Here is a 25,074-nt window from a genome sequence, read left to right as displayed (position 1 = left end):
GTATGCAGAATGCCTCTCTGCAGACTAGCTTTGGCTGCAAAATTTCAACTGCATCTACACCAAATGTACTGCATACTTAAATAGTATCCTGGCATACACCTTTATTTAAAACTACCATTGGACTTCACTGATAGTGATTGGCCAAACAAGGTTTCAAGAAAGGCTGAAACAAGCAGAGAGGTCTATAAAAGCGAAATACAAACTACAAATATATGCTAAGGCTATCTACTTGCTGCATAGCTTAGAATAGATGAATTTAAAAGAAGAATCCGAGCAATATACTCCATAAAACTTGCTATAATCATCTTTATATGCAAGGTATACTTTTACATCAGTAGCTTACATTAATACTCGAGAGTTGGACAGGATCGGGGGAAGCTAATTGATGAAAAGAGTAAAGATTAGCCGGTCAAACCGACTACCTTGAGGAACACCGGAAGTCACCTGAATACACGTAAACAAGTAAGAGTAAGGGAGCTCCCGACTAGGGGATACCCTAAACCCTCTTATTCCAACACCAAATAAATTAATTAAAAAAAGTTCCCTTGGCAGGGCTCGAATTTGCAACTGACCGCATTACTTACTGTCGACTCTACTCAACAGCCACACCAGCAAAAAAAAAAAATAATAATACTTTCCCCGGTAGGGCTCGAACTCGCGACAGACCGCACTACTTGCTATGCCTCTACTCAGCAGCCACAGCAACAATTAAGTACTTATGATAAAAAAAGGAACTAAAATAACAATCCAAAAAAAAGATGCAACTCTCGCGGGAGCGATCTGCGCGGGAGCTAGGAGCATCTACATTTTAAATTACAAGTCTCTAGCTCTTATAGGTTCTGAGATCCTTGCGTTCATACATACGGACGGACGGACAGACAGGCGGCTATTGCTAGATCGACTCGACTATTGATGCTGATCAAGAATATATATATACTTTATGGGGTCGGAGATGCTTCCTTCTGCCTGTTACATACATTTAAATTTTTGCACAAATACGATTTTATCAAATACCTTTTTACCCATTTTTAATGGGTTTAGGGTATAAAATTTGTTTCCCCGGTAGGGCTCGAAATCGCGACAGACCGCACCACTTGCTATGCCTCTACTCTACAGCCACACCAATAATTAAGTATTATAACTAGGGGTTAGGGGTATTATTGAGAAAATAATGAATTTAAATAGCATTACAGAAAATAATCGCAATTGCAATGCTGCTGATACAGAAATTTTTGGATTTTGCGCCCTATCCAATTGTGCAGTAAAACATAACTTTGGGTTTTCTTAACCGATGCTAATGAAATTTTCTACAGTATAGCTTGTTGTACCATAGAATATTAGTGTATTCTAAAGCTTAAGCTTAAATTGGTGGGCAATACAAGTTGGGTTATTAACTTGATTTATAGCTTAATGGTGGTAGCGAGGAGGTGGCGAAAGCTGCAAAAATAAAGATACTTGATATTTATATATATATATATATATTATTCTAAAAGCAACATATCAAGTATGGTGACTCTAGCTCTTTGTATTTACCCAATGTATTAAAAAACAGGATTTCGATATCGATTTTTATCGATTGCTCGGAAACAAACTCGATCAGCGCTTGGAATAGGAGGACGTACACACCAAATTTCTCTAGCTCTTATAGTTTCTGAAATCCTTTCGTTCATACATGCGGACGGACAGACGGATATGGCCAGTTGATCGGCTGTTGATGCTGATCAAGAATATATATACTAAATGGGGTCGGAGATGCTTCATCCTGCCTGTTACATACATTTGCATAAAAACATTAAGCCCTTCTAACCATTTTTAATGAGTTCACGGTATAAAAAGAATATATACTTATAAATATGTATGTGGTTGAAATAGAAATGGTATGTTCATTCTGTGGGATGGACCTCAAATCTAAATTTATTACAATAAATTTTTTAAATCCATATACCTATGGGCACATTTGGCTCATGGTTTTTATTTCAATCATTTTACTTAAAATCTATGGTATACACCTTTTCCATTACATTAAAAATCGATGTAATAAGTATAATTTATACGTCTTTCTAGAGCAACTTGATCGAATTGAGGAAGGAATGGATCAAATTAATGCTGACATGAGAGAGGCCGAAAAAAACCTAAGTGGAATGGAAAAATGTTGCGGCATTTGCGTACTACCCTGCAATAAGTAAATATTCAATAAATATATTTTATGAACAAGCCAAAATAATTTAAAAATATTTGTTTATACACAACTAAACGCTTGACCAACCGATTTTATGAGAGCTATATGATATTGAAATCCGATGTGGATTGACTCTTCCATGCGTTGTGAGAGGAAAATGAAGATTGTTGTTCGTTGAGTTATCTTTAAAAATAAATTTTAAAACAACGAAAACCCTTGTAAAATCCACAATATTTTCTTGTTTTCTTAATATATTTCATTGCACAACTTTTCTTTTTTACTCTTAAGGTCCACTCCGTTCAACCGCTCAAACATATGCCATGTATTAAAGCTCCTCGTATCGATTTTGTCATTTTTCCAGCATCGATACGTTCAATTATTCATATTTCGATACATATATCGCCAAATTCTATATCTATACATACATAGCTTAAATCACTAACAAAACAACATGTAGATAATAGCACTAACCAGAATAATGGAACCACGATAATTCGCAAAGAGTAAGCCCCATGGAGATAGAGTAAGACTGCTGAGATTGGCAGCCGAACGCTGGCCTCTCCCTGCATTGCATCTCACAAAACCCCGAGATCTACAAACATATATACATACATATGTTTGAATTGAGTTGCTGTGCGCACAAGTAGATCAGGGCGTTTGTCGCGAGCCAAAGATTTTTACTTCAATTGTGTACCTTTTGTGCCTGTGGTAGCAATGGGCCCACACATTCAAATGCTCTGTGATGTATTTCTTCGTCCAGTCAGGCAAAATGAGAAGAATTATATTTATATTTATTTAATAAACAATTATTTGACCTAAATTAAATATTTATATTTATTTTTTGTTTACTGTGGGGACCTATTTTGCTTAAAATAAAAAAATATCTAAGTCGTATTTCTTCACCGTCGGCTTGTCGAAGAGTTCTATAAAAAGACCAAAAATTGAAATGGTCGATTTTTGCGACTCACTGCTTGTGCACACGCACACTCTTTCGAGTAAGCAGCTGTATGAAATTATTAAAGACTTTGAACTGTTCATGTGCAAAATTGCTATTTTCCATGCTTGTTGTAAGTGTAAGGGTACCTAAACTTTGGCATGTGTGCAAGTTAACACATAAGAATTGCACTTCATATTTATGTCATAAGAACACACTTTTGTTTATAATAACGCAAAAATGTTGCAGTGCCCTTTGTTTACATTGCAACATTCTGCTGACGCATGAGTTCAGTGCCCGGCCACTGCAGCCAGCAGCGGTAACCTGACACTTGCCTATGTCTCAAGAGACAGTGTTGGCGTATGCTGATTCGGCTTGCTGGATATATCAGCTGAGACTTATGCGCCTAGCCTTTGGGTTCGTATCCAATTCAATGTGTCAATTCTAGTTTAGTTTTGTATCCAACTTTGTAAGAAAAACTTCTTCAAATATACTGCTCCGGCACTTGGAGTCATCAATCCGTTATACTAATTTCTTCATTGCTAAGCCACAAGGCCAGTGATTTGGAAATCTAGTTGCTTTCCGAACATAATCTACAAGGAATATAACGTGACTGTGACGAGCACCTTAATAAACAACATCAACATCCACAATTGAGAAATCAAATAACTTGCATGATAACTTTTTGGGCCTGCCAAGCACGCACAATTATACACTTTTATATAGGGATGAAAGCAATTATGCGTTTGTGTGCATATTGGTTGCCTGCCCGATGCAAATTTAACAAAATTTGAATCAAGGGCTTGTCATTAGAAATTCGCATGGAACACGCAAGCAACCAACAGGCACACAAACGCATTAAGGCTTCCATCCATATAGAAAAATGAGTAAGTTTATGTGCTTGGCAGGCTCAAACAGTTTACATACACACAACGTTCAGATACCCTTACCAACAACCAAAGTGGAAAATTGCAAATTTGCCCATGAAGAGGCCAAACCCTTTAATTATAGCATGAGCACAAGCAGCAAGTCGTAAAAGTTTAACATATTAATTTTTGGCCTTTTCTTAGAACTCTTCGTCAAACCGACGATTAAAATGGGCAAACAGGATATATTGTGTTTGGTCAAAATGTAAATGTATGTAACAGGCAGAAGGACCCCATAAAGTGTACATACATATATATTTTGATCAGCGTCAATAGCCGAGTCGATCTAGCCTTGTCCGTCTGTCTGTCTGTACCGTATGTATGAACGCAAAGATATCATAACCTATAAGAGCTAGAAAAATTTTAACTGCGGGTCCTCCTATTGCCTGCGCAGATCGAGTTTGTTTCCGATAATCAATAACTTACTCCGTTTTTAAGCAATCGATAAAAATCAATATCGAAATCCTGTTTTTTGAGCAAATTGGGTAAATAATAAGAGCTAGAGTCACCAAACAAGATATGTTGCTTGTACAATTAAGCTATAAATCTAGTTATTAATCCAATTTGTATTTAGGCCACAATTTAAATGCAATTGAATTTTTGAGAATACACAAATATTCTATGGTACCATACAATACTGTAGAAAATTTCATTAGGATCGGTTTTTGTTTTGTTTTTCGGTATTTTGACTGTGCACGTGTTTGCGACGCAAATTCAAAGAATTTCTGTATACCAAGAATTCCAAGAATTTCTGTATACCAAAAATTCCAAGAATTTCTGTACACACACACACATTCATGCGCGTCTGCTTTTTTAATTCGTTTTTTTCTCACAGAGACTTAATTTTTGGTGTGTCTGTTGAGTAGAGGCGGTGGCAAGTTGTGTGGTCTGTCGCAAGTTCGAGCCATGCCGAGGAAACTATATTTTTTTTCTGCTGTGGCTGTTGAGTAAAGACGGCGGCAAGTAGTGCGATTAGTTGCGAGTTCGAACTCTTCCAAGGGAATATTTTTTTATTTAATTTATCTTTATTGCTACAAACCAGCGAGTAGCACGTGCTGCATTTGGTGTTGGAATAAGAGGGTCCAGGGTATCCCCTAGTCGGGAGCTCCCGACTAGAACCTCTTACTTGTATATTTATTTTATTGCTGTTTTTGTTTTATTGCCCAATGTTTAGCAGCTAATTCCTGCTGTGCAGTTGATTTATTGCCTTCTCCCTGTATTAAAACTCGGGATGCGTATGCAATTGGCAACTGCACACCGTTGTGCTCTTGGGATAGAATAGCACCGCATGCATGATTACTCGCATCTGTGGTTATGCAAAACTCTTTGCTGAAGTCAGGGTATTGCAATTATGTAGGTTTCATTCATTTAAATTTTTAAATGCATCTTCGCATTCTTTTGTCCATTCGAATTAAACATTCTTTTTGCACAATCTAGTCAAATGACTTGAATAAAACATTTATTTTACCATCCTTAAGGATGCCATGGCCTGTGCACTTATGCTCAAGGAATGTTGCGTCGTGCAAGAAAAACGCACATTTCTCTGGGATTAATTTTAAATTATGTATGTTGTCGACACAGGTCAAATATCCTTGTCGAGTCTTTGAACATGTACTGCTTTGAACAGCCGATAACTACTAGGTCATCCATATAGAGAAATGCTTGGGATGACTCTAGGATTGAAAATGCGAGTGCCATCATTCGCATTAATGAATTTGGTGCTACCCTAAAAACATATGGTAACCGCGTGAAACGGAAGGAGCCAGTGCTCGTTAAAAATGATGCTACATTTCTAGATTTCTCATCTAGTTCTATTTGGTGGAATCCAGATATAAGATCGAGACATGAAAACTATTTTGCTCGTAAAAATTGGCCTAGGATATCATTTTTTATTGGCAGTGGGTATTTGTCTGCTAAAAGTTTTTTATTTATTTGGCGATAGTCAGCTACATTACTCCATTTTTTCTAATTGGAATTTGGGAGAGATTTCTTGGGTACCAAGAGGTGGGCTATTATATTCTGAGATACATGTTTCTACTATACCATCTTTTATTAATTTTTCGACTTATCTGTTAATTTCTGCCATTTCTGCATTTCTGTAGTTTTTAATATATACGGGTGTTTGTCTGCTAACCTTAATTTTTGTTTATAAAAATTAATATTATTTCTATACCAAATATGTCACTGTATTTGGTACATAAATCAATAAGCTCGTTTCCTAAATTGGTCAGGGAATTTTAACTTACTTATGACTTCATTTGTTCTTGTATTTTGCTGATATTAACGTTATTTATTTTTATACCCTGAATCCTGAAATTGACGTTATTTATTTTTATACCCTGAACCCATTAAAAATGGATATAAGGGTATATTGTATTTGTGCGATATCCAAATGTATGTAACAGGCAGAAGGCAGCATCTCCGACCCCAAGAAGTATGTATATTCTTGATCAGCATCAATAGCCGAGTCGATCTAGTCCATGTCTGCGCAGATCGAGTTTGTTTCCGATAATCGATAACTTACTAAGTTTCCAAGCAATCAATAAAAATCGATATCGATATCCTGTTTTTTGGGCAATTTTGGTAAATAATAAGAGGTAGAGTCACCAAACTTGACATATAGCTTCTAAAATAGAATATATATATTCATTTGATGTTGGAAGAAGAGGGTTCACGGTATCCCCTAGTCGGGAGCTCCCAACTAGAACCTCTTACTTGTTCTTTCATATTCTTGTAGTGAATCGAAGTTTATTTAGGGATTCTGGAATTTTATATGCTTACTAGTTGTATTTAAAATAACGACTATTGCCTTATTAAATCTTTGCTACTATAACCTCAGGGTGTATTTCCTGGTTTGGTATAAGAACTGTATCTTCATTTGTCAGTAGAGTAATTTTTCTCATTACTTCTGATCTAGCTGGTTATAATATTGAATTGTCAATATCATTATGTAATAGTGGTACATGTATTTGATAATTAAGTGATTTTGGTTTCATGATGAATTCATCAAGTTGATAATCTATTATACAATTTAATTTTTTAATGAAGCCTAATCCAAGAATTACGTCGCATGGTATCGGAAATTCATTGTAGACTATTTGGAAATTGTGACTGATTACTGTGGAAGGCTTTACCGTTATTCTAACGAATATCAAATTAGACCCAGCGTAGTTCTTTTTACTCCTACAGAACTGAACTCTCTAGTACACAATAAAGTTATATAGCGTAATAATGTTAATGCTTATGTTAAATGCTGTATGTATGAATGTAAATTAAGTTTTAAATAGTGAGGTCTTCGCGAATTTTCGTCACAAGACTTTATTTTGGTCATTTATAAAACACTAGGCCGATACGCCGTAGTGAGTGAGTTAATTTACGCGCGAAGTCTCTGGGCCGATGTGCCTCAGTGAAAGCCGCATTAAAAACTAAATTTACAAAAGATTGATCAAAAATACCTAAGCTATTGTGTGCTTTCACAACGGCTGCTAGAATGCTTAGCTTGCGCCTCGTGCGCTGCCGTCGTGCAAGAACATCCGGCCCAGAGCTATGTCAGCATCTGCTGCTGGTGTTATGTTGCATTTTGCTGACCCCTGTTAGCTCGTCAGAACATTCGGCTCAGTGCTATATCAGCATGTGGAGCTGGTGTCGTTGACCTCTGTTAACTGCTCCCCTTTTAAGTTAAGGCCGCCCTCGGCGATCACCTTCTTAATCTCCTTGGCCGATGCCATGTTTTTGGTGAACCGACGGTAGGTGACTCCGACGCAAATTATGATGCAACACACAGCACCCAACAAGAAGGCTATTACCACGCTGTCGACGCTTCCAATTTCGTCCTTGACTTCCTTGATGATCTCCAGGTTACGTTCATTCAGGCGATGAAGGTAGGGGAGACTCAACACGTCTTGGTGGCCGGTGACGTTCAGAAGGGGAGATGCCGCGATGCCGGGGAACTTACTCTGGAAGTTGTTGCAATTCAAGTACTTAGTTTCGTTGATCAGAGCCCAACTATTGAACGTGATTGGATTCGTTCCGTGAACGCAAGTGATCGGGTCTAAGTGATTCGGCTGCATTTGGCAGTTTGCCAAGCCACCAGCATGCAGCTCTCTGGCACAAGAGCTGGTCGGTGAAAGTTGACAAAAGGTTCCTTCCGGCATGGAAGTGCAATTCTTAAGGGCAAGCACTTGATCTCCGCACTCAGCTATAATGTTGTCGTCAATTGTAGCACAGCATTCTCATGTGCAACTGGATACAGCATAACCTTTCTGCAAGCCATTTTGATTTTCGGGAACTTAATGATAAAGTGAAGAGCATTAACAGATTGTAATACTTTCACGGACGCAACGGACATAAGGTCAAAGGTCATAAGGTCTTATGAAATATCCTATTTTAAGTGTTATGTGTTAACTACTCCCCCTTCAAGTATAAGGCCGTCCTCGGCCGACCCAATCCCGGCGACGACTTCTCGTAACTGCTTCGCAGACTTCTTCGCGTCGATGATCCGCCAAAGAGTGAGGCGAATGCAGATTAATGCACAGCATATGGCTCCAATGATGAATGCCACACGATAAGCTTGATCAGTTCCGGCGTCTTTCTTGAATTTCTGTATCACCTCCAAATTACGTTCACTCAAACGATGAAGGTAAGGGAGGCTGAGGACATCTTGGCTAGCAGTGATGTTCAGCAAGGGAGAGTTGGCAATACCCGGGACTCTGGATCTCAGTGCCGTTGTCCAGCTGAATCCTTGCGGACCCGCCGTTGAGGATGATGATTCCGTCATCTACATGGGTGATTATTTCCAGGTTGCTCGGCTGGATCTCGCAGTGTGCCGTGCCACCTGCATGGAGCTCTTTGGCACTTGAACTCTCTAATGACAGACGACAAAATGTGGCTCCAGGTGAAGTGGTGCAACTCTGCAGTGTGTGGGTTTCTCCATCGCATTCGGGGTTTAAATATATATTTCGGTTGCACATCGGCAAACCGTCTTCAGGGCAATTATTTTACACGTCTGCGCTTTTTGACGTGGAGATTGTTATTAACACGGACCTCGAGCCAGCCAACAAATAAATATTGAAATATGGAAAGGTCGCCAGAATCATCAATAAATTTTAAATTTATCTTTATTACTTCAAACGAGCGCGTTGCGCGAGCTGCATTTGGTGTTGGAATAAAGGGTTCAGAGTATTCTCTAGTCTGGAGCTCCCGACTAGAACCTCTTACTTGTTTGTAATGAGAAAGCCCAAGTATTTCATACTTGATTTTAAAAACTCGCATTTATCCATTCGTAACTCTAATTTATTCTATGTTAATCGCGTAAGAATTTCTGCTAAGGTGCTTGTTCATGTCATTACTGGCGACCATTATGTCATCCATGTAAACAATAACTTTATTGTGTTTGATCATGTCGGAAAATATTTTGTTGATGAAACGCTGAAACACTGCAGATGCGTTTTTGACTGTCATTGTTATGGTATTCTTAAAAATTCGTACTGCCCTGAAAGGGTGATGAACGCTGTGAATTTTACCGACTCTTCGTTTACGAATACATGAAAATAACCATTCTTTAGGTCTAACTTTGAAAACACACTTTAGTGTGGAAGTGGATAATTGTCTTAACTAATACCTTTTTGAGTTTCCTAAAATCTATGCATTTGTTTCCAGTTTTTTTTTACTAATACTATCGGTGATGCGTACTCTGAGTCACTAGGACATATAATGCCATTCTTTAAATATTCATCTAATAATTCCTGAAGCTTTTCTTTTTCACTAGATGCCAATCGTCGTGGAGAACAACTAAATGGCTTATTGTTTTCCAACCGTAGTTTAATTTCTGCTCTAATTTTAGGGTTATCTGGTCTGATTGCTTCTATATATCTATTCTCAATTATTTTTACAAATCTGCACTTTGTTTCATAACTTATATCTTCACTGCAACTATATTCACTTGTCGTGTCGTCTGCATAGTAAATGTGGAACATTTCATTTTCAAAATTGTCCGATTTTATTTCATTGTTAACCGTGGTTGACATATAACTTATTCGCGTTTTCTTACTTTTGTTCGTTTTTTAAAGGTGAATGATTATCTTTCGTTTCGCTTAACCCAGAGTGCACTTTAATATATCCGTTGCCTCTGTGGCCTCTCCCGCTTGCTCTGTTGTATTCGTTGATTGTTGTATAACTCTTTTCACTGTTTTTGTTCGTTGCCTATTGTATAACTGTTTACACTGTTTTATCCGTTGCCTGTTGTATAACTGTTTTCACTGTTTTATCCGTTGTCTCTTGTGTAACTGTTTTCACTGTTGTAATTGTTGCCTGTTGTACAACTGCTTGATCAGTTGTAAAACCACTATCAATGTCTTTGATAATGACTTTTTGAAAAACCTCGTTTTCTGCACTAACTGCACTGCCGTCATTGATTTTTTTAACCACCGACAGACTTTCATTAGACTGAGAAAGATCTAACTCGTTGATATGTTCCACTGTTACCATTTTTAAAGAGTTTGGATCAAACCCTAAATTGCATGCATCTAAAAAATTTCTGCGCAACACTACATCGTGCCTTAGTTTGCTACTACTGTCAACTTAAAATAACATTTTATTGATCTTTTCAATACAAAGCTTAAGTTTTTCCAAATATTTAAAGACGACTTTTATTTAATTCAAAATAAATTTGTGTCTCATGTTGTACTTCGCCCTCCTTGGGCAATAGACATTTTTTTATTAGTGAAATGGGACTACCCGAGTCTATAAAGCATGCTGTAATGAGGGAGATGCAATAATGTATGTAAAATTAATTTTAAAATATCTGACATCATTTTTTTTTCGCTACGCCCGACTGTGCTACAAAATGGCCGAATTTGGCACATACATAGCATGTACCTGGCTCTCTTTTAGGCTTGCGGCATGCTTGGGAATTATGCCTAGGAGAGTTTGCGCAACGAACTGGCCTAATTTTATGGACGTCCTTGCGAGCTTCTCCAGGTTGGTTGTACGATGTTGACCCAGTTGGCAAACGTACGCTTGCGAATGTTATTTGCTAACACCATTTTTTATTCGAGGTAAGAAGCAAACTTCTTGCCTGGTTGCAACTGGAGATCCTCGAACTTGCATTGTAGCTCTGCCTTTGATTGTTTTTCCCCATACGCAAACTTTAACTGGTCAAGCAGTCTTTGTATTGGCTCCACTATGCGCATTGTGTTGGCATGCAGCTCGATTGGTGCATTGTTTCTCGCAATTTGTTGTTGCTCCGCAACAGGAACTTCTGCGAATTTTTTAAGTGTCGCTTGCGTCATGGGCTTGATCGACGTTGGCTGGTGGCGCCATGCCTCGCTCCTCTGACGAAATTGCGTTTAAGCAAGCCGTTAACTCGACCAACCATTCAGATGCACGACTGTTAATTGGTCAATATTGACACTATCCATGATATTGATTGATGTAGGTGTATGGATATATCCCACTTCTGATATTTGTGGAAAGCTTTGCCGTTGTTCTAACGAATAGCTAATTAGAAACTGTTTAGTTCTTTTTACTTCTTTATTGTTCGTCGCGCGATACAGAACTGAACTCTCTCGAACACAACAAAGTTATATAGCGTGATAATGTTAATGCTTATGTTAAAGAGTGTGAATGACAATGTTAAATGGGACTGAGTGATGTATGCATGAATGTATATCTATGCTGCTATGTGTTTATCCTACTACATTACGAAGTCATCGAACAGTAGATCAATTGTAGATTGTCCAATTGACTCTATTGTTCTTTGTCCGATTCCTGTGATACTTGCTTTGTAATTTTGATTAATATTTGAATTAATGTTATAATTCTTTAGGATTGAGACATTTGCTACTGTATCTACTGCTTAATGGTAGCTAAATCTGAATTTAAACCATTATTAATATAAGCGCCTGCTAGAGCTTTTGTCAGTTGCTCAACTTCTTGTGTATAGGTATTGGTAGTTTTGCTTTTGCTTTTGTTGTAGGTTTAGGAGTTTAGCTGCTAGTACTTCAACTAATTCTCTTTTTACCGTTTTTGATAATTTTGATATTATTTCGGCGATTGTTTTTTCAGTTATTAAGTTTCGTGCATAGTCTTTTAGTTTGGTCCTTATTACACTGACAGCTGTTGCTTCATGATATTCTTTTAGAGAGTTTATAAGACTCGAAACATCTTTGAAGCTTTGTAAGTTTTCTGCCTTACCATCAAACTCTGTTAAGAGCGATGAGGCTAGTTTGAGAAAACTTCTAGCTTTTTGGGCAATTGTGTTGTTAGTTCCTGGGGTATTTACTTCATTTTCTGATGTAATTTCTCGTCGAATGACGCCGAAGTGTTGATTGAATTTGGAAGGATTATTATATTATCCCTATCCGAAACTTGTTTAATATTTTCTTTTAGCGTACTTAATAGATCAACTGTCTGTTAAATGCAAATCTTTATTTTTCTTGCATTGTCGCATATAAGTTGTCGGCTGGTATTTTAGGTATCTACAAGAATTTTAACATGTTTTAACTTTGTGTCGTTTGTAATCGATGCACTTTTGATGAGGCACTTGAAAGATTTATCAAACTCGGCACGTTGTTCTTTAAGAATAGTAACGATTTTTATCCATTCTATTTATTGACATTTTTATGTTATTTCTTAAATAAACTTCTGCTATCGCTTTGTTCGTAGCCATTGGGACTATTTAGGAGAGTTCAAAAGGAAGTTAACGGTTATTAATTTTTTTTTTCATTCGTTTAACAAAAATTATCGGGTTTATTTTATAAAACTTATAGCTGTTTGGGAAATTGTGTTGTTAGTTCCTGGGGTATTTACTTGTTGAACCCGTTGAAAATGGGTATAAGGGTATATTGTATTTGTGCAAAATCCAAATGTATGTAACAGGCAGAAGGAAGCATCTCCGACCCCATAAAGTATATATATTCTTGATCAGCATCAATAGCCGAGTCGATCTAGCCATGTCCGTCCGTCTGTCCGTCCGTCCGTATGTATGAACGCAAGGATCTCAGAACCTATAAGAGCTAGATACTTAAAATTTTAGATGTAGGTGTTCTTAGTTCCCGCGCAGATTAAGTTTGTTTCCGATAATCGATAACTTACTCCGTTTCCAAGCAATCAATAAAAATCGATATCGATATCCTGTTTTATGGGCAATTTTGATCAATTATAATAGCTAGAGTCACCAAACTTGACATATAGCTTCTAAATTAGAATATATATATGCTTTTGATGTTGGAAGAAGAGGGTTCAGGGTATCCCCTAGTCTAGAGCTCCCGAATAGAACCTCTTACTTGCTTTTAAATTATTTGGTGTTGAAATAAGAGAGTTCAGGGTATTCCCTAGTCGGGAGATCCCGACTAGGACCTCTTTCATTTTTTTTTTTTGAAATTTGAAGAATCCATTGTTAGCTCAAAACATTTTTTTTCGTTTCCTTGTTTTGTTTTGTTATGAATGAATGAATAAATTCTACAGGGAACACTTTGTAGTTAACATTGGCAAATGTCAAGTTTATTGATTGGTCAAGTGACCGGTAGAGATAACAGCGACGGCTGCGTGCAGTAACAGCAGAAGACAATAATCATAATTACAGCTTAAGAGCAAATGATGTTTGCTCTTTGTAAGTTGCTGCCTACTCTCTTCATCGGCCCTTTGCCTCCTGCATTGACGCCTGCTGCCCATCGTTCTGAGCGGAGCTCAATTTCGTTCGTTTTGCATATAGTTTTTAGTTTTTCATTTGATCGCAAGCAAGGCACAACTATTTCGAGTTGACTGCCGAGCAATATTATAACATTTCGTAAATTATAACAAGTACATTCGAAGCAAAATATAAAACATCGAATTTCGTTGCACGCAAAGCAGTGCTAATTAATTAGTTGCAAAAAAGCTTGTAACTACACATTTTGGTGACCCCGACGTGATTTTTCTATATTACTCTTTCTTTTCCCTTCTGTTCGCACTTTGTTTTATAATTTCATTGCGCATATTTACAAAAGGTTGTGCGTTAAGTGCTGCGAGCCTCAACATAAAGTGATCGATTTAACCAAGTCTCTCTAATAACTGTACTTAACCGCATGCTTGTGCATATGCATACAGTTTATCGTTGTACATAGACGCCGTAGCAAAATCGCCATTAATCGCGCTTTAACTAGCTATTTGCTATCTCGCTGGAACAAACACTTGTGCGCGCAAAATTTGTATTGCAGTTCGGCTGTGTGAATTTTGTGGTGCGCTACATTAACAATGTTTGATGAAGGTTCAAGTGCAAATGAAAATGAGGCGATATCTGCTAATCAAGTGGCGGTTGCAGTTCTTAAAGTAAAGATTAAGAATTTAAGTGATCGAGTCAATAGATTGTCCTCTGAACTTGATCCCGCGCGACTTCGCAATGTTGATGACTACGAGCTGCAAGATTAGATGGAGGCTACACAGAATGGTCTGACTTCTCGAAAATGATCACCACGGTCATTGATAAGGATCCGTATTTGACCAACATTGAAAAACTTCAGCATCTACGGGCATGCCTCAAAGGAACAGCGCTGGATACAATTCGCTCGTTGGAAATGTCAAACACTAATTATGCTGCCGCTCTAAAACTGCTTGATAAGCGTTTTAATAACAAGCGTCTTGTTTTTCAGGCACACATTGCTGAAATTTTGGGCTTAAGAAAGGTGGATAAGGTTGCGACGACACAACTGCCCGAATTCTCAGATAAAGTCAACTCTCATTTACGTGCGCTAAAATCGATGGGCAGTGTGGAACAGATCGCCGGCTGCATCATAGTACACACACTGCTGCAAAAACTAGATAGCGCCACAAAATCTAGCTGGGAGGATGATGCGCCGTTGGACGTCATACCATCATGTGAGCGGCTTACTGCTTTCATTGAAAAGCATTGTCAAAGGCTGGAAAATGCGGATCACGCGACGGCAATGTACACGCCTGGCTTCCAGGTGTGCCAGAACAACAGTAGTAGAAGGACGTTTGTGGTGATCAAGAATGGAACATATACATGTGTATTTTTTGAAGCCGCAGGCCACTCCACTTATAAATGTTTGCAATTCGCAAAATTATCGCCCTCGCTGCCCCTTCATGAAGCCAAACGCCTTGCGCTGTGCCTTAATTGCCTGCAAAGGGGACATCAGCTGAGTGTCTGCGGTTCCAGCACTTGCAGAGTCTGTGGAAGCAAACATCATAGCCTGTTGCATCTTGGCCACACAAGCAGTCACAGCGATGCTTCTAGCTCACACAACAAGAAGCCGAAACTTCATCTCAAAACATCCTGGCGGCAACTTCATCGTCGACACTCTCCATCGACCAGCATCTTAAGCACGATGTCGTCCTACTTGCCACTGCCGTAATCAATGTAAAAAATCGCGCTGGCTCCTTGGTGCCCTGCCGTGCGTTGCTCGACTCTGGGTCGCAATTGCACATCATCACCTCTCTTGTCTGTCTGCCTGTCTTGTTCATCAGCTCCAGCTGCGCAAATTGAAGTCCACAGCAGTCGTCTCTGGCATTGGTGATGCAGCGTTTTCTTCAGATGGTTTTTCGGTAAACATCAATTCCGTCAAGCATACAACTAGCTGATCCTGAATTCTTCAAATCTTAGCAAATCGACATGTTGATCGGAGCCAGTCTGTTTTTCGATCTGCCCTGCGTTGGCCAGCTTAAACTAGCTTCTGGACTGCCGATACTGCAAAAGACTCGCTTTGGTTGGGTCGCGACTGGAGCTGCTCCACATGCAGGAAAATCATCGCTCGTGGCTAGGCGAGGCAGATTGACGAATTAACCCGTCGGTTTTGGGAGCTGGAATCTTGCACCGAGCCTGAGTCATCATCAAATAGGGAGGAGCGTGACTGCGAGGCACACTTTCAGTCCAATTTTAAGCGTCTGCCGACTGGCGAGTATTCAGTTCGTTTACAGCTGGGTGACTCCTATCAACATGCGCTTCGCCGATTCCTTAATTTAGAAAGGAAACTAGACCGCAATCCAATTTTGAAAACCTAGTATGCAGCATTTATCAAGGAATATCTTGACTTAAATCATATGTCACTTATTAGCTTAGCTGCACTGGACCAATGCAAATTCTATCTGTCACATGATGGATGAATCGGCAGCTACTACGTTTGGACACTCGCTGAATGATGCACTAATGGCAGGTCCTACCATCCAACCGAAACTGTTTTCGATACTGATGCGTTTTCGTACATTCGCAGTCACCCTCACAGGCGACATATGCAAAAAGTATCGATGCGTACGAGTCGAACCAGCAGAGAGCTATCTTCAATGTATCCTGTATCTTCAATGAATGATCTCCTCTCTGGTGGTAGCTGTGTTCTAGAAGCAGTTGAGATATTGAAGCAAACGTCTGGACTACTCGCCAAGGGCAACTTTAAGCTGCGAAAGGGGTGTTCTAGCGACGCTATTGTACTCCAAGGCATACCGGAAGAGGATAGAGAATCGCTGCTTAAGTTCAACGATGGCAGTCATATCATAAAAACGCTTTAGACTGTTTTCTTTTTCTCCACTGAGGCTACCTTCGAGACTGACAAAACGATTAATCCTCTCCTCAATTGCTCGTTTTTACGACACTCTTGGTCTTGTTGGTCCTGTAATAGCAAAATCTAAAATTTTTATGCAGGATCTCTGGAGAAAAAAACTGGATTGAGATGAGAGCTTGCCTGGGTCAACTTCTACGCTGATTTTGAGCAGACTCAGCAATTCCAGTATCCCCGTCGTGCACTCTCATCTGTCTGTCTGATGAGACAGCACAGTTGAGATTCACGGATTTTGTGATGCCAGCCTGAGTGCTTATGGAGTATGCGTATATACAGTTTCAAAGTGACATGGCAACACAAGCGTACGTCTCTTGTGTTCCAAGTCGCGTGTCGCGCCTGTGAAAACCATCACTGTACCAAAGCTGGAACTCTGCGGAGCTACATTATTGGCTGAACATCTCAGCAAAATCTACCAACTGAAAGTTTTTAACTGTCGTTATATCTGATGAACAGACACTGCTGTAATTTTGGCTTGGATTCGCAGTGATGCTTCCAAATTCAATATTTTCGTTGCCAATGGGGTCGCAGCCATCCAAGTGCTCACCACTGACATGGAATGGCATCATATTCCCACTGAATTAAGCCCGGCGGATATAATTTCACGAGGAGCGCTGCCCAGTGAGCTCTCCAGGTCTCCGTTATAGGCCCATGGCCCGAGCTTTCTCAGCAAAGAAAAGAAAGTGTGGCCTGACTCCTATGTACCTGTCAAATCCTTGCCAGAACTCCGACACAAGGTATTACTCGGAACTGCAGCGTAACTTGATCTCTCCATTGGCTGCAAGTTCATCAACTCGTTCTCCAAGCTGCAACGCGTCTTTGCTTACATTTACAAGTTTGTAAATCGAATCCGAGGATCTGAGGTAACTGTAAGCCACGTGCATCATGGCACACATCTGTTGCTGCGATGACTACAAGGTACTGATGGAAGGAAGGTCTGTCAAAGGGTCTAGCTCAATGGCCTCTCTCGCGCCATTCTTTGACGACTTCGGCTTACTCCGCATCGGTGGACGGCTGAAAAATTCGTCGTTGGACTTCTCAGCGCAACATCCGATTATATTGCCTCGCCAGCGTCCTGTGACCCGAGCAATAATAATCCACTTTCGTAAACGAAATTTACATGCTGGACCTCGCGCCGTATTGGCTTCGATTCGGCTCCAATACTGGCCCATTGGCGGTCTTAAAACAATCTCTAGTATTGTTGCCAAATGTTTTCGTGCCAAGCCACGATTGGCAGAGCACATAATGGCAGATCTACCAGCTGATCGTCTCGACACATCGTATCCTTTTATAGTCACTGGCGTTGATTACTGTGGACCATTCTTCTACAAGAGCGAAGTCCGCAACAGGCCTCCCGTGAAATGCTACATTAGCCTGTTCATATGCTTCGCTACAAAGGCAGTACACTTAGAGCTTGTAAAGGATTTGTCAACAATATCGTTTCTAAACGCCCTAAAACGGTTCATCTTGACTCGCACTCGACCTTCAAGGATCTAGTCTGACAATGCAACTTCGTAGGCGCTAAAAATGAGCTGGCAGATCTGAGCCGCCTGTTCCTGAGTGACGAGCATGTCAAGGCTGTTCACGAGTTTTGCCTATCCGACTCAATTGAATGGTCGTTTATCCCTCCTCGCTCTCCACATTTTGGCGGGCTACGGGAAGCCGCTGTGAAGACTGCGAAGCACCATTTTTATCGCTCTGTCGGCCCTTCCACCTTGGACTTCGATTCGCTGCGCACGCTCGTCTGCCACATCACGGCAATTAATAATTCTCGACCATTACTTCCACTTTCAGAGCATCCCAATGATCTTGACGTCTTGACACCCGCACACTTCCTGGGTACAGCGCCATCCTCGTTATACATTGAGCATACATCACATACCTCCAACAAGTATTTTGGGTCCGTTGGCGCGAAGAGTATTTAACGCTTCTTCAACAGCGCTCCAAATGGCGCACTCCTCAGACAGGACTCTCCATCAACGATGGCGTCCTTGTAAAGGATGAGAACCTACCGCCGCTAAAGTGGCCATTAGCTAGAGTTCTAAGGCTGATCTCGGGATCAGATGGGGTATTAAGAGTTGCAGTGCTGCGACTGGAGTTATACGCAGAGCCGTACGAAAGTTGTGTTTGCTGCCAAAACAGAATGATGTTGAAAGGAACTTGCCTTCCAACGTGGGGAGGATGTTTGGTCAAGTGACCGGTAGAGATAACAGCGACGGTTGCGTGCAGTAACAGCAGAAGACAATAATCATAATTACAGCTTAAGAGCAAATGATGTTTGCTCTTTGTAAGTTGCTGCCTTCTCTCTTTATCGGCCCTTTGCCTCCTGCATTGACGTCCGCTGCCCATCTTTCTGAGCGGAGCTCAATTTCGTTTGTTTTGCATATAATTTAATTTTTCATTTGATCGCAAGTTGACTGCCAAGCAACATTATAACATTTCGTAAATTAAAATAAGTACCCTGTGCGGCAAATAAATACATTCGAAACAAATGTATAATTTTTTGAATTTCGTTGCACACAAGCAGTGCTAATTAATTAGTTGCAAAGAGGTTTGTAACTACACACTGCCTGTGGATGTATATCATCCTATTTTAGAGGTTGCAATGTTCAATTGCAATCCTCTCATTCCGCATTCATCAGTTACCGATAATCCCCGCCGTTGCTTTCGCAAAGGAAACTATTCCTTGCCTAATCAACGTATTCATGCAACCGCTTTGTCTTTTTTATATGACTCGGTTTTAATGAATTTTGATATTAATTTTTTTGAACTCCTAACTCATTTCTCATGTCTCACTCCCAAACTACCAAATGTACAAAAAAAGGTCTGAATACCTTTAAAAGCTTAATAAGTCTGGTTCGAGTATTCACTTGGTTAAATATTCCATAGTCAAGTCGAACTTCTATCTTCTTAATTCTCAATGCTATAAGAATTGTCTTTTTCGTTGCAAAAGGCAATTTACCCAAAATCCGAGGCAGTTTTATAATTTTGTAAACCTGAATCGTAAATCTTCGAGGTTGCCATCGTCTTTATCTCTCGGGACAGATAAAGCTAGCAATGATTCCGATTCTGTTAACCTCTTTGCTAACGTTTTCTAATCAACTTACTTTTCCGTCTGTCCTAATAACAATTCCTACCATTACAATATTATTTCATCCGGTTCTATTCCTGCTCCTATTATTTCCCATTTCCTTTCTGCTGTAAATTCTTTAAAATCTTACTCTCCTAGGCCTGACAATATTCCTAGTTGTCTTCTTAAGGAGTGTAGTTCTTCCCAGTTCTATCACATGCCCGTGTGCTTATGTATGCTGACGGTGTGAAACTTTTTATACCCTGAACCCATTAAAAATGGGTATAAGGGTATATAGTATTTGTGCAAAAGCCAGATGTATGTTACAGGTAGAAGGAAGCATCTCCGACCCCATAAAGTATATATATTCTTGATCAGCATCAATAGCCGAGTCGATCTAGCCATGTCCGGCTGTCTTTCCGTCCGTCCGTATGTATGAACGCAAGGATTTCAGAACCTATACGAGCTAGAGACTTGATGTAGATGTAGATGCTCCTAGCTCCCGCGCAGATCGAGTTTGTTTCCGATAATCGATAACTTACTCCGTTTCCAAGCAATCGATAAAAATCGAAATTAATATCCTGTTTTTTTTTAGGAAATTGGGTAAATAATAAGAGCTAGAGCCACCAAGCATGATATGTTGCTTCTAGAATATAATAGATGTTTCAAGTATCTTTCATTTCATACCTATCGCCACCTCCCCGCTACCAGCCCAGAGCTAAAAATCAAGTTAATAACCCAACTTTTATTGCCGACCAATTTAAACCACAATTTAAATGCAATTGACTTTTTCAGAATAAACAAATATTCTATGGTGCAATTAGATATACTGTAGAAAATTTCATAAAGATCGGTTAAGAAAAACCAAAGTAATATGCAATTTCGTAATTAAATGGGGCAGCAGCTTTAAGAATTTCTGTATACATGTACACACACACACATTCATGCGCGTCTGCTACGCAATATAATATCATGGGAATTGCATCTATTTTTTGTAATGTTATTTTAGTTCCTTTTTTTATCATAAGTACTTAATTGTTGGTGTGGCTGATGAGTAGAGACATAGCAAGTGTTGCGGTCTGTCGCGAGTTCGAGCCCTGCCAAGGGAACTTTTTTTTATTAATTTATTTGGTGTTGGAATAAGAGGGTTCAGGGTATTCCCTAGTCGGGAGCTCCCGACTAGAACCTCTTACTTGTTCTATCATACACTAATCCACTACATGATTCTTGTCTACAAGTTAATTTTAGCACTATGCAACTTTTAAGTGTACGCTTATGACCCTCAATCGTATTACACCTTATCTTGTCAATTATACAATAGACAATACTTCATTGCAACGCATAGTAACAGTTAAAGATATAAGTGTTCGGCGGGAGGTAGAGAGAAGCAATTGTAAAATCTCCTCTACTGGTGCTTATCTTAACTGCGGCCATCTGCAGATGTCAACTTAAAATAACATTTTATTGATCTTTTCAATACAAAGCTTAAGTTTTTCCAAATATTTAAAGACGACTTTTATTTAATTCAAAATAAATTTGTGTCTCATGTTGTACTTCGCCCTCCTTGGGCAATAGACATTTATTTATTAGTGAAATGGGACTACCCGAGTCTATAAAGCATGCTGTAATGAGGGAGATGCAATAATGTATGTAAAATTAATTTTAAAATATCTGACATCATTTTTGTTTCGCTACGCCCGACTGTACCTGGCTCTCTTTTAGGCTTGCGGCATGCTTGGGAATTATGCCTAGGAGAGTTTGCGCAACGAACTGGCCTAATTTTATGGACGTCCTTGCGAGCTTCTCCAGGTTGGTTGTACGATGTTGACCCAGTTGGCAAACGTACGCTTGCGAATGTTATTTGCTAACACCATTTTTTATTCGAGGTAAGAAGCAAACTTCTTGCCTGGTTGCAACTGGAGATCCTCGAACTTGCATTGTAGCTCTGCCTTTGATTGTTTTTCCCCATACGCAAACTTTAACTGGTCAAGCAGTCTTTGTATTGGCTCCACTATGCGCATTGTGTTGGCATGCAGCTCGATTGGTGCATTGTTTCTCGCAATTTGTTGTTGCTCCGCAACAGGAACTTCTGCGAATTTCTTAAGTGTCGCTTGCGTCATGGGCTTGATCGACGTTGGCTGGTGGCGCCATGCCTCGCTCCTCTGACGAAATTGCGTTTAAGCAAGCCGTTAACTCGACCAACCATTCAGATGCACGACTGTTAATTGGTCAATATTGACACTATCCATGATATTGATTGATGTAGGTGTATGGATATATCCCACTTCTGATATTTGTGGAAAGCTTTGCCGTTGTTCTAACGAATAGCTAATTAGAAACTGTTTAGTTCTTTTTACTTCTTTATTGTTCGTCGCGCGATACAGAACTGAACTCTCTCGAACACAACAAAGTTATATAGCGTGATAATGTTAATGCTTATGTTAAAGAGTGTGAATGACAATGTTAAATGGGACTGAGTGATGTATGCATGAATGTATATCTATGCTGCTATGTGTTTATCCTACTACATTACGAAGTCATCGAACAGTAGATCAATTGTAGATTGTCCAATTGACTCTATTGTTCTTTGTCCGATTCCTGTGATACTTGCTTTGTAATTTTGATTAATATTTGAATTAATGTTATAATTCTTTAGGATTGAGACATTTGCTACTGTATCTACTGCTTAATGGTAGCTAAATCTGAATTTAAACCATTATTAATATAAGCGCCTGCTAGAGCTTTTGTCAGTTGCTCAACTTCTTGTGTATAGGTATTGGTAGTTTTGCTTTTGCTTTTGTTGTAGGTTTAGGAGTTTAGCTGCTAGTACTTCAACTAATTCTCTTTTTACCGTTTTTGATAATTTTGATATTATTTCGGCGATTGTTTTTTCAGTTATTAAGTTTCGTGCATAGTCTTTTAGTTTGGTCCTTATTACACTGACAGCTGTTGCTTCATGATATTCTTTTAGAGAGTTTATAAGACTCGAAACATCTTTGAAGCTTTGTAAGTTTTCTGCCTTACCATCAAACTCTGTTAAGAGCGATGAGGCTAGTTTGAGAAAACTTCTAGCTTTTTGGGCAATTGTGTTGTTAGTTCCTGGGGTATTTACTTCATTTTCTGATGTAATTTCTCGTCGAATGACGCCGAAGTGTTGATTGAATTTGGAAGGATTATTATATTATCCCTATCCGAAACTTGTTTAATATTTTCTTTTAGCGTACTTAATAGATCAACTGTCTGTTAAATGCAAATCTTTATTTTTCTTGCATTGTCGCATATAAGTTGTCGGCTGGTATTTTAGGTATCTACAAGAATTTTAACATGTTTTAACTTTGTGTCGTTTGTAATCGATGCACTTTTGATGAGGCACTTGAAAGATTTATCAAACTCGGCACGTTGTTCTTTAAGAATAGTAACGATTTTTATCCATTCTATTTATTGACATTTTTATGTTATTTCTTAAATAAACTTCTGCTATCGCTTTGTTCGTAGCCATTGGGACTATTTAGGAGAGTTCAAAAGGAAGTTAACGGTTATTAATTTTTTTTTTCATTCGTTTAACAAAAGTTATCGGGTTTATTTTATAAAACTTATAGCTGTTTGGGAAATTGTGTTGTTAGTTCCTGGGGTATTTACTTGTTGAACCCGTTGAAAATGGGTATAAGGGTATATTGTATTTGTGCAAAATCCAAATGTATGTAACAGGCAGAAGGAAGCATCTCCGACCCCATAAAGTATATATATTCTTGATCAGCATCAATAGCCGAGTCGATCTAGCCATGTCCGTCCGTCTGTCCGTCCGTCCGTATGTATGAACGCAAGGATCTCAGAACCTATAAGAGCTAGATACTTAAAATTTTAGATGTAGGTGTTCTTAGTTCCCGCGCAGATTAAGTTTGTTTCCGATAATCGATAACTTACTCCGTTTCCAAGCAATCAATAAAAATCGATATCGATATCCTGTTTTATGGGCAATTTTGATCAATTATAAGAGCTAGAGTCACCAAACTTGACATATAGCTTCTAAATTAGAATATATATATGCTTTTGATGTTGGAAGAAGAGGGTTCAGGGTATCCCCTAGTCTAGAGCTCCCGAATAGAACCTCTTACTTGCTTTTAAATTATTTGGTGTTGAAATAAGAGAGTTCAGGGTATTCCCTAGTCGGGAGATCCCGACTAGGACCTCTTTCATGTTTTTTTTTTGAAATTTGAAGAATCCATTGTTAGCTCAAAACATTTTTTTTCGTTTCCTTGTTTTGTTTTGTTATGAATGAATGAACAGGGAACACTTTGTAGTTAACATTGGCAAATGTCAAGTTTATTGATTGGTCAAGTGACCGGTAGAGATAACAGCGACGGCTGCGTGCAGTAACAGCAGAAGACAATAATCATAATTACAGCTTAAGAGCAAATGATGTTTGCTCTTTGTAAGTTGCTGCCTACTCTCTTCATCGGCCCTTTGCCTCCTGCATTGACGCCTGCTGCCCATCGTTCTGAGCGGAGCTCAATTTCGTTCGTTTTGCATATAGTTTTTAGTTTTTCATTTGATCGCAAGCAAGGCACAACTATTTCGAGTTGACTGCCGAGCAATATTATAACATTTCGTAAATTATAACAAGTACATTCGAAGCAAAATATAAAACATCGAATTTCGTAGCACGCAAAGCAGTGCTAATTAATTAGTTGCAAAAAAGCTTGTAACTACACATTTTGGTGACCCCGACGTGATTTTTCTATATTACTCTTTCTTTTCCCTTCTGTTCGCACTTTGTTTTATAATTTCATTGCGCATATTTACAAAAGGTTGTGCGTTAAGTGCTGCGAGCCTCAACATAAAGTGATCGATTTAACCAAGTCTCTCTAATAACTGTACTTAACCGCATGCTTGTGCATATGCATACAGTTTATCGTTGTACATAGACGCCGTAGCAAAATCGCCATTAATCGCGCTTTAACTAGCTATTTGCTATCTCGCTAGAACAAACACTTGTGCGCGCAAAATTTGTATTGCAGTTCGGCTGTGTGAATTTTGTGGTGCGCTACATTAACAATGTTTGATGAAGGTTCAAGTGCAAATGAAAATGAGGCGATATCTGCTAATCAAGTGGCGGTTGCAGTTCTTAAAGTAAAGATTAAGAATTTAAGTGATCGAGTCAATAGATTGTCCTCTGAACTTGATCCCGCGCGACTTCGCAATGTTGATGACTACGAGCTGCAAGATTAGATGGAGGCTACACAGAATGGTCTGACTTCTCGAAAATGATCACCACGGTCATTGATAAGGATCCGTATTTGACCAACATTGAAAAACTTCAGCATCTACGGGCATGCCTCAAAGGAACAGCGCTGGATACAATTCGCTCGTTGGAAATGTCAAACATTAATTATGCTGCCGCTCTAAAACTGCTTGATAAG

General features: G+C 39.1%; 1 protein-coding gene across 4 annotated transcripts in view; it reads left to right on the top strand.

Annotated features, from left to right (window-relative positions):
- Window positions 1–25,074, top strand: part of LOC115760392 (synaptosomal-associated protein 25) — a 298,733-nt gene that overhangs the window by 184,559 nt on the left and 89,100 nt on the right. For all 4 annotated transcript variants that reach the window (XM_030701690.1, XM_030701692.1, XM_030701689.1 and 1 more), the window contains one exon: window positions 2,065–2,182. In XM_030701690.1, coding sequence (XP_030557550.1) covers window positions 2,065–2,182 — 118 coding nt within the window. The remainder of the gene's footprint in view (window positions 1–2,064; window positions 2,183–25,074) is intronic.

This window comes from Drosophila novamexicana, unplaced genomic scaffold (genome assembly GCF_003285875.2).
Source record: "Drosophila novamexicana strain 15010-1031.04,08,12 unplaced genomic scaffold, DnovRS2.1 tig00000434-arrow-pilon, whole genome shotgun sequence".
Lineage (NCBI taxonomy): Eukaryota > Metazoa > Arthropoda > Insecta > Diptera > Drosophilidae > Drosophila > Drosophila novamexicana.
This window is presented reverse-complemented; position numbering and strand designations above follow the sequence as displayed.